At 34.2% G+C, this 11,311-nt stretch overlaps 1 protein-coding gene across 1 annotated transcript; it reads left to right on the top strand.

Moving 5' to 3' along the window:
• Window positions 1–839: 839 nt before the first annotated feature.
• LOC132426258 (UDP-glucuronosyltransferase 2A2-like) lies at window positions 840–9,000 on the top strand. The gene is made up of 4 exons (XM_060013167.2): window positions 840–998; window positions 3,493–3,580; window positions 4,048–4,267; window positions 8,721–9,000. Exons 1-4 carry the CDS (start codon window positions 870–872, stop codon window positions 8,998–9,000), a joined length of 717 nt encoding a protein of 238 aa, XP_059869150.2. The 5' UTR covers window positions 840–869.
• Window positions 9,001–11,311: the final 2,311 nt, after the last annotated feature.

Below are 11,311 nucleotides of genomic sequence, written 5' to 3' on the forward strand. Positions count from 1 at the left end.
CTTCCCATTGTAATTTTACTAGCCTTAAACTGAGAAACATAGTGATTGCAGGGTGACCACATATAGTTACAAAGAGATGACATATCTCTAGAGGGTGACATTTACATAGATTATGTGAAACACCCCAATCCCAGACTTTGCTATGCCTAGTTTGCACAACTGTAAGTGATGATCAAGAGAATTTTATTTGCAGAGAATCTGTGCTAAGCCTCAAATTTTGGGCATGCAGTTAGTGTCACACTCTTGTGGGAAGGCAGAGAAACACTGTCTCATAAGTGTTATCATGATTGTAGCAGGAATTTAACTGCATTATCATCTTTTCAAATGTATTACTATATATACCATTTCTTAAAAAATATTTTTTAGCCCTATTAATCAGGGAAATAATAAACATGAGAAAAATATTCTGAACGCCTAACAGGAAGTTAGATCAAGTTATTCATAATTTATTGGATGTAAACTGGCATGCTAAAAATTTTCAAAGCCTCATTCAGAACCCTTCTTTGGTCTTCCTTCCAAGGAATATTTTTACAAGTTTGCCACCAGCTCTGTTGGTTCATAAAATTAAGCCTTGGGAGTAATAGTTCCATGTACCATGAGAACATCGGCCTCTTATCGCCTATTCATTTTGTATAATGGTTTGGTTCCATGGCTTTATGTGTAATCACTCATTATATATTTAAGCCATAGTTTTCAGAAATACATTTCCTCTTAAAGAGACTAGATGGTTCTATGTGGCAGAAGACAGAATCAGTCTAACAATGTCCCTGACACTTCTCTTGAGTCTGCCTATTTAGAAATGTAGGAGAGCCTTTTTCCCCCTGTGATCCTGCACTTGTGTAAGAGAAAGAATTTTATCTCTGCAGGAAATGGAAGAATTTGTCCAAAGTTCAGGCGAAGATGGTATTGTGGTGTTTTCTCTGGGGTCAATGGTCAAAATCCTCACAGAAGAAAAAGCCAATCTCATTGCCTCAGCCCTTGCCCAGATTCCACAGAAGGTTAGTACAAACTCCAGTCATGGTGGGCAGCTGCTCTGCCAACTGGAGAGAGTGTGTGGCTAATAGTACTCTTTCTAGGTGAAAGTTGTAACTCATCATACACTGAGAAGAACTGGCACCACCTTTAAGTAAAAATGTCTCAAAACAGTAAAATGTATGTGGGGGACATTTTACCATTTGCCTACTGAGCCTTCGCATTACTATGAAAATACATCTTTTCATGAAGTCACTTATTTTCAATGAAATAGAGATGAAAATGTTAAGATTCTAATAACTTTTTACTCTTTGAAACCTTATGACTTGCACTGACTCTTCCCAAAAGTTCTAAAGTGTGTTAGCTTCAAGGTCCAGGAAAAGAGAGATTACACATAGAGTAGGGTAGAATCATGTTCAAGAATATACTTTATATTGCTAGGCTTTATTAGGATTCAATTAAAGTATAGTTGGTTTAGAAATAGAAGCCTAATCTATCTAAGATAAATTTCCTACAGTTAAAACAATTAAAGATCCTAGTGTTATTGTCAAACAGTATATATTTTCTAATTTATGACATTCAATTAACTTTAATTTTGTTAATTCTAGATTTCTACTCTTTATATACTTCCATTCACAAAACACCCTGTCTCTTTATATTTTTATATTAAAGTAAATAAAACTCTATAATTGTAAGTGTACTATTTAGGCCTGTTAAAACTCTGGATTTTTATTTTTAAACTTTTCTGATAAAGAGTTTGCCACCTATTAGTATTTAATCTGAAAATTGTCATACAGAAAAGAAAGAAAAAAGAAAGAAAAAAATTATGTGACAAAAGGTTAGCATCCTAACAAGATACTTCATTAAATAATAGAGTATAAACAAATCCTCTATCTCATTCCCCCTCAAAAACAAAAAAAAGGGAAAAAGAGAGAAGAAGAGAGAGAGAAAGGAAGGAAGGCAGGCAGGAAGGAAGAAAGAAAGAAAGAAAAACAAAGGGAGGAAGGAAGGGAGGGAGGGCAGAAAGGCAACAAATCATCCAAAAAGCAGCCAAAAAAATTTTAAAGCTAATTATATTTTTGGAAAACATTACATTTGAAACTTAAGAACTAGGATGGCCTCATGACAAAGTTACGTAGTATTCATGTTCGTTTTAATGCTTTTTAACCCTCATATTCTGCCTAAACTAGTCCTATTTATTTTCTATTTCTTCACTCACAATCTCACTTCCAAAAGCTTTTAAGTGATAATAGTATATTTAATAGACTATTAGTATAAGCCCTTTCAAAAAAGGTAAAGGCAAGCAGTTTTACCTTATCTCTCAATGTTTGCAAACTACCTCTTTTGTATGTTCCTCTCAACTATCACGTAAAGGAGGATGGGCTGAGAAAGGGCGGGTTTGTGCACCACCTGCCGGCCATTCAGGGCAGAACAGGATGCTTAGAACTCAGAATTTGGAGGACATGTGCACCCCTCACACCGGCCTGGCTGGGATGTTAAGTCATTCAATATGTCAATGTCCCAGACTCTTTGCTGATGACACTGGTGATGCTCTGCTCCAGTCATGCCTGGTTTTCTGCCTGGGACGTGCCTCACTCCTTGGAGCCATAGCCTGGGGAACAAGAGAGTCAGCCTTTTATGCTACCTGAAAAAAAAAACCCTCTCTTCTGTCCCTAGAAAAGAGCTTCTGGTTTCCACCATCAGATTCTCCACTGGATCTTCAGCCTGTTAGGCACAGAGGACTGAAGCTCTGCTTAGAATAAAATCTTCCTTGATAAACTACTATGCAACCTAGATCAGTTTCACAAATAACTGAAACAGAAGATGAAAGTGAAAAGCGTTTGGACTTGTCTCCATTTGGGAATTAAGGCCCAGAGTTGATTCCAAGAAAGCAGGAGCTATTTGAAGCATGTGGAATACAACTGTCATGCCTTGGAGCATGTCAGGGAGGGAAGCAAACTGCACTTTTCTCTCATTTATCAATTCCTCTCAAAATACAAAGAAATAAGGAAGAACATTATGCTCATGACCCTCTCTATTCAATTATATTTTTATGCAAGAAAAGTAATCTGCACTCAGCTATAAAATATCTGAAAACAAAATAATGGTTATAGATTTAAACATGATATATTATATCTTGAATATCCAACAAATTATTTAGAACACAATCTATGTTTCTTAAATTAATAAAACTTACAAATTATCATTTTTATCCTTTCAGAACATCAAGTGGTATTTGCTGTTTTCAGATTTTAGTATACTTTTTCTTGAAAAACTTTCTTCACAATATTCTTTTGTTTATGACTTAAAGTTAACTGCTGTAACAGATATACATGAACATCAGTTGTTTGAACTTTTTATGAACTTCTGTATACTTCATGTAATACCTCAACACAGGCTTTCAAATAGTCAAAAAAAAAAAAACTAAGATGGACTATATGATTTATAAATAACTCTATGGCCTTAAAATGCCTTAATTTTGTGTTTTTACTTACAAAATTAAAGCACTGTCTTCCACAGGTTTTATGGAGATACAAAGGAAAGAAACCGGCCACGTTAGGAGCCCATACTCGGCTCTATGATTGGATACCACAGAATGATCTTCTTGGTAAGACCAAGAAAAAAAAGCTGTACAGTTGGATGATGGGCAAGTAGCTGCTTAACAGCAAGTAAATTCAATAAACATTTTAAATATTTAAATTTCCACATTTTACTTGCAGTTTTAAAGCAGATATAATTAAAGAATGGACCATTAATTTTATAGATTGATGCTTACTCTGGCTCATAAAAGAGAATCTTCAGTTAAGACTCTCACCGCTCTCCAAGTTTCGATTTCAGTTCTGATATGGCCTCCTCAGTAAGTCTTTCTAGACAATGCAGAGGAAGTTAATTCCACCTTTTTCGGGGATCATGATTATCTGAGATAGCAATTCCCCATGTTCTTGGCTTTTGTAGAAAACACTGCCTTCTTCATTGAGTTATCCAATAGTTTTTTCCCCATCTCTCTCTGAAATTCTATTAACGTATTATGTATCATGAAATCCTCACCTGCTTCTCATCCAATCCCCAAACTAGGTCATCCCAAAGCAAAAGGTTTTATCACTCATGGTGGAACCAATGGGATCTATGAAGCTATCTATCATGGGGTGCGTATGGTGGGAATTCCCATGTTTGCTGATCAGCCTGACAACATTGCTCACATGAAGGCCAAAGGAGCAGCTGTGGAGGTGAACATAAACACAATGACAAGTGCAGATTTACTCAATGCCTTGAGAACAGTCATTAATGAACCTTTGTAAGTACTACTACTTTTAAAGGCTTGTCATTAATTATGCTACCCATCATACTGAAAAATGTCCAATGTTTCATTCATTTCTAACTAGTGTATTTTCAAATAACAACTATAACATGACCATTTAAAAACCATTTTATTATTTCATTTCCCAAATTGCTGAAGTGATTGTCTGAGATGATAAAACAAACTAAGATTTCAAATATTATATTAATGTTTTTTCAAAATAAATAATGTTGGTGATTACATAAATTCTTAGATAATTTTCTGGATAATCTGCTTTTTTTATAAACAAATATATATGTTTATTTAAATATTATAACCATTCAGTAAGTACAAAAATGGAAGTGATAATTCACCCAATATTGATCATTCAAAAATAATCATTGTTAACACTTGGTGTATATAATTAATCAGTATATACATATATACAGGGAGGAGTAGTTAGAGTAGTTAATAATTTTATAAATATCAATTGATACTATATATGCATTTTTAAACAAAATTTTAAATTTTATCTGATTTAGCTAAAGATAAAATAAATTTGTAAACTACATTTATAAACTATATGAACTTTAGATACAGATGATTATATCTTAATATTTTTCTCTGAAAGGTCTCACCAAGGTTAAGAATTAATATATGTATACATAGTGTTTATTTTTAACAATGTGTTTTAATTTTAGCCACTAATAGTTGAAATTGGAAGTTATTCCATCTCTAATATATATTACTTAAATTTTTAATTTGTCAATATTTATGGCACTTATTTTCCTCACAGTAATTTAATCTTTTCACATATTTTAAGAGAATCAATAATCACCATTGAATCAGAGATTCTACAAAATATTTTGAATTCATTCTTAACTGAATGCTTCATATGGAATTTTCTTTCATCAAAGAGTCATGGACTCCCTGAAATCACAATTAACAATATTTGCTCATTGACTTGATGGGAGAATGACACCTATCTGAATATAACATACTTAGATCTCACTTTCTTTCCTTTTGAACTGTGCAGGGTTACTTATGATCTTCTGGCTTTAAATGCTGCTGTAGGGTTTTGAGGACTTTCTGATCAGTATTACTTTTTAAGAGTTTCTTGTTCAGCCTGGAAATAGATAGTATTTTTTAAATTCAGAAACTTAAACATGGCATATCCTTATCATTTGTTTTCTACATTTTCCTGGGATTATAGTGTATTCTTTTACCACTGTTAATCTAGGATGAAAATTATTCAATTTTCCTTTTCAGAAATTAATTTTTTTTGTTTATTAAAATGTCTTTTAATTCCATTTTTTATCTCTATTTCAGGGACATCAGATTTTAATATTCCCTATGTTAAAATATTTGAGTTTGTTTTCTTTCTCTATTATTTTCTAATTGTTCTAATCATTTTTTGCTTTCTTAATTTACTGAGATTCCTTCAAATAGTCCATAAATTAGTAAATTCACTTTTTCATGAACATTACTTACTGTTTGTAATTTTCTTATTAATCCTTTAAAGTGCTATTTTTAACAACTAATTTCAATAGCTCATCTTGTCTTTTGTTACCTCCTCTTGTTTCATAATCTGATCCTCGAGCTTTTGTTCATAACTCTCACATTCTTACTCTACTCAAACTTTCCTCTTCTTTTGAATTATGTATTATGCCTAATTACATTCTAAGTCTGTCATTTTTATGTTTTTTCCCCAGTATTGTGTAAGTTGCTGTCATGTGTTTCATCTTGCTTTCACTATTTGCTCCACATTTGTATAGATACCTTATTTTGAATGTTGTTTCCGGGCTGCCCTGGTGGCGCAGTGGTTGGGAGTCTGCCTGCCGATGCAGCGGACACGGGTTCGTGCCCCGGTCCCACATGCCGTGCAGCGGCTGGGCCTGTGACCCATGGCCGCTGGGCCTGCGCATCTGGAGCCTGTGCTCCGCAATGGGAGAGACCCGTGTACTGCAAAAAAAAAAAAAAAAAATTTGTTTCCAGTTTATCTCAGACTCAATTATTTTTATTCAGAGGCAAAACTTGAAGGATAGTTGTAATATTCCATTCACATTACTGAAACCTGCAATTTAGGAGTTAGGAGAGAAGGTCAACATAAATGGAATTTTTTGCAGCTTTCTTTAGTGGAACTAGTCTATGAAAAACCATCTGTTAAAGCCCTAGCAGCAAGGTTTTCTAGACAAAGTGGTCAATGTATTCATTTCCAAAAGGGAAGACACTCAATATCTGCCTTGAACTCATCCTAAAAAGTCAGCCCTGGTGGTCCGTTTTCCCCTTCCACTCACATTGTAATCAAAAGATTTTTGTTAAGATACATATATATTCAAATCATATATTTCAGAATATTATATATATCATCAGGATCTGGAAAGGGAGGTTAGGAGTTCAGCAAGGCTTACTATGATCTTTTGTTTCTCATAAATGATGATCTTGATGTCTAATCTATTAGGCTATTACCAAATTGTTAATTGCTGATAATTTGGTTCATTTTACTAAATATCAGAGTAGGTAAATTCTGTAATTTTTAAAAATTCTACTTCATTTTATAGAAGGCTTACTAAATTTTCTTGTTGATTTGAAAACTATTGATGTGAAAAAATTATACTCTTAGAATTTCCCAGGAAAATACCTGAAATTATTTATTTTAAAAATACCTTAACTGGGCTTCCCTGGTGGCGCAGTGGTTGGGGGTCCGCCTGCCGATGCAGGGGACGTGGGTTCGTGCCCCGGCCTGGGAGGATCCCACGTGCCGCGGAGCGGCTGGGCCCGTGAGCCATGGCCACTGAGCCTGCGCGTCCGGAGCCTGTGCTCCCCAATGGGAGAGGCCACAACAGTGAGAGGCTCGGGTACTGAAAAAGAAAATAAACAAAAAAAAGAAACAAAAATAACAAACAAAAAAATACCTTAACTTTAACCCTAAACTTAATTCTAAGTCTGAAATTATCTGGGAACAAAAGTGTTTAGTGTAGAGTATATATATAATGTATTTGTATTCCATTTTCTTATTCCTTAAAGGAGTTAAGGAGCATGAAGTTTATATTTAAATACATAAACCATAGCAATTTCATAATATTTTAACATAACTGTCATAAAACAGTGTACAACAAATATTAAGTAATCATCTTAATGAGCATAGATTATCCTATCTCATTTGTAGGAAGGCTTACTGTATTTTTATTTGTATTCACATGTACAAGTGTATCTGTCAAGTATATGCATATTTCAAATTTTAAATCTCTATCTATAAATGGAGAAAACCTTGAATAAAAATATGATTTGAACAGATAGTCTCTTATCACCACCGTAGTTTGCCTAAAATGTATTAGGATGAAACTTGTGTAACTACTCTTCTAGTCCTACCTATATTTCAATCTGGTTGAAAGAGAGTATGAAAACAATGAAAAACAAAACAAACAAAACAACAAAACAAAAAGAGAGAGTATGACTATTCTTTCTCACTGTGCACAAAAAAAAGAACACAAGTAAATTACCTCTTGCTGCTGGATGTTGTGTATCATGTTCACTGGTGAATGATGATTACATTTCTTCTTCTCTGATCCCAACAATGTCCAACTTGCACCAGGACATCTCTTCACATCTCTACTTTCTGTCATCTTCATGTCTGCAAGCTGGAACTTTTATCTCTAACACAAAACCAAAGGTAAACATACTAATTCTTGTCTCAGCCATCAAGAAATCTCCAGTGAATTCAGAACATGCCTTTTGAAGACATACCTATAACCATTGGTGTTTGAGAGACTATTAGAGTTGTTAACTATTGCTCTTGTGATGCCACATTGATTATGGGCTTTATGCTAGTGAGACATTTCTATTTACCTCAAAAACTCAAAACCCATGTCCTTGCCATTTCTAAAATTACCTTAGTATCTTCATCCAATCTTGACACTGCCAATTTATAGACACTGTCTTTTGCATCACAAAGGCACAGGTGTGTGCAATGGAGGCATTATCACAGTGTCGATCTCAGGCATTGCAAAAATGTCTCACTACTGTTGACTATCAGTTTCTATGTCTGTCATCATTAATTAGTCTGACATTAGAGGCCATGCTTATGGACTCTCTAATGGGTATTTTCTCTCAAAATAGGGTTATTCAGAGTCTTGGTCTGGAACAGTCCTGGAAACTATAATTCACACAATACCAAAATTCCTTTTTGGAAAAATGAGGCTATACATTTACAACTGATTTATTCCATCTTTTTTATATGTTTGCATTTTACCACACTCCATTAAGAATATATTTCTTCCACATCCCTCTTTCACAACTCTTAACATGCTATGTGACCAGCAAAGTTCATGTCACAGCAAGAATTAAAATGTTTTTCTCAACACACCTATGGATTTTGGCTTGCATAACACATATCATGTATTGTATGCTTGCTTTTAATGAAAACAAAAGCTCTATAATTTCTATGTTTTTGTTTGTTTTTGCCTACCAGTTATAAAGAGAATGCTATGAGGTTATCACGGCTTCACCATGATCAGCCTGTAAAGCCCCTGGACCGAGCAGTCTGCTGGATCGAGTTTGTCATGCACCACAAAGGAGCCAAGCACCTGCGGCCAGCTGCCCACGACCTCACCTGGTTCCAGTACCACTCTTTGGATGTGATTGGGTTCTTGCTGGCCTGTGTGGCAACTGCTGTATTTTTGGTCACAAAATGTTGTTTGTTTTCTTGTCTAAAATTTGTTAAAACAGGAAAGAAGAAAAAGAGAGAATAGATCTTTCTAAGTTTGGTAAAGACTTGTATGGGCAATTCTGTTCATTCTAGCCACAATGGCCTTAATGAAAACATAACATCTTCATCCTGTTTTCAAAATTCCCATTCCTCTCTGCCTTAAGCTAGAGATAAAGTCTAGAATTCAACAATAGCATTAACTGGCGGGCATGTCCCCTTCTTCTTTTGTCTTTTCCCAGGTGGCTTTACCCTCTTCCTCAAACATTCCTGACAAAGGTTCACTAATAATTTTACGTTTATTCTATTAATAATATCAATTTTTCCTTTACTTTTAACCTTAAGTGATATGCTGACTGACAATATGCTGAATCCTGGGGAACACACAAAATGTAAGCCAAAGTTGATAGATGCAGGGACCACAGAGAAAAAAAATTCACAAGTTCCTCTAGAACATACAAATTAGGAAACCATCACAGGAGACTAGTATATCATAAGAGTAATGATTTCATTTGTCATAAAAATAAGTCTTTCTGTTTGCCCAGTGTTACTGGGGTCAGAGCACGAATTGATAATAATTGTGATGGCACATCACACCAGGGAAGGTCTATAAATTTCCATTAAACACATAGATAATCATACCCACATTTCTGCCTTTAGTCAGCAAGTATTCTTGTGTGCCCTTTAGTGCAAGAGACTGAGCACTGCCTTCAAACAAGAGATCGATTGAATCATTGATTTTTTTGTCAGGGACAGAGAATGTAAGCAATATTTTAAGGGGGAACAGATAATTTTTAGAAAAAAATAACAAATATAGGAAAATTTTAAAATAATTTTATGAAAATTTTAATTTACAGTACAATTGATAACCTTAAAGTTAAATGTCAATTCATTATATTTAAAAATCATTAAAGCTCATAATCTACAATTGCCATTTATAATCAAAAGTGTAGTTTTCTGTCAAAAACAAATATTTACCTGAAAGATACGATTATTATGCTATTTTTCAGTCTCTATCTCCTACAAATTTAAATTCATCAATAATTGTTATGCCAAGGATATAAGATGTTAGCAGACCTGTTTGACCAAAGATATGTTGTAGTAAACATGCATAAATGCAAAGCACTAAAGAGAAATGTTCATATTGGATTCAGCTTTGCATTAATTTAACAAATAGATTAAAGATTTTACTTTCTTTACCCATCATAAACTTAATGACATGTCTAATTAAAGTTTTAATTTCAGTATTTGATATATAATTGAAGAAATAAATGACATCTATCAGCTTACTGAATTTTTTGAAATTCTTATTTATTTTAATATGGTATATCGAAAATTACTTCCAATTTAAAAATAATTGTATCACCAGAACGTACAGGTATTTCCTCTAGAATATGTACATTACTGAAAATGCAAATAAATTCTAAAAATTTTTTTGTGAAGGCTGAAAATGTGTTTGTTAAATGTTTTCTTTCTAAAAGAGTGATTCATATGGATACGTTTTGACTTTTACAATTATGTTTCAAGAAGAGCTGTTTGTGTTTGTTCTATGCTCAATTTATTTTTGGTAATTAAAATGTAGCAAATAGCTGAGATCTAATGAGAGGTGGGCTGGCCATCCTTGGCCCTGAACACTGCCCAAGTGCAGGCACCCATTTGGTTTGACTTACTTCAGCTCCATAGCTGCTGCTCACCTGATTTATCCCTTTCTGCCCTCTGGTCATCTACAGGTTTCTTCCTTTGCCTGAGAATCATCAGAAGTCATCTGGCAAAAATTCCTGGGTGATACCAACTGCATTAGCTAGAATAACTGCAGCATATATTTGGATTTTTTTTTAAAAAAGGTTAAGAACAGACTTTCCTTACCAGTCATTCATAAAACTGTTCATTCTAGGATAATAAAGCAGAAACCAAATCCCATCAGCCAGGTACTTTTACATAAATCTTACTTTCTCAGACCTTAGTTATGACCAAGAGACTGAACTTAATATTTTTACTTACTTTGTTCATAAACATTCCACATGCCGTTTATCCTCTGGTCAGGGTTCTTTACCTGGTAGGATGATCCAAATCTTTGTACACTCCAAATCAATGTGAAAATATATCTTGTCTTACTGGTTTGCCACAGCTTTCCACTGACATTTTACTATTGGACATCAGAGTATTGAGATGGATACTAGGCATAATTTTGCCTACACTTATCATGTGTCAGCAACCTAGTTTATCTTTGGTATTTTGCATAAATTACCACAGCCAGGAGAGTAAGCCCTTCTCTAAGTGAATTCTGATGCAGAGGAGCTCAAAATAATTAAGAAGTATGCATGCTTCCAATCTAAGTATATTATGTCCATATGCCT

Source organism: Delphinus delphis, chromosome 5 (genome assembly GCF_949987515.2).
Source record: "Delphinus delphis chromosome 5, mDelDel1.2, whole genome shotgun sequence".
In the NCBI taxonomy this organism is placed as follows: Eukaryota; Metazoa; Chordata; class Mammalia; order Artiodactyla; family Delphinidae; genus Delphinus; species Delphinus delphis.

What these genes read in the sequence shown, in the direction of transcription:
- LOC132426258 (XM_060013167.2), top strand. Translation starts at nt 870, where the DNA reads ATGGAAGAATTTGTCCAAAGTTCAGGCGAAGATGGTATTGTGGTGTTT. An exon ending in ACCACAGAATGATCTTCTTG is followed by an intron (nt 3,581 to 4,047) that starts GTAAGACCAAGA and finishes TCCCCAAACTAG; the next exon opens with GTCATCCCAAAGCAAAAGGT. An exon ending in ACAGTCATTAATGAACCTTT is followed by an intron (nt 4,268 to 8,720) that starts GTAAGTACTACT and finishes TTTGCCTACCAG; the next exon opens with TTATAAAGAGAATGCTATGA.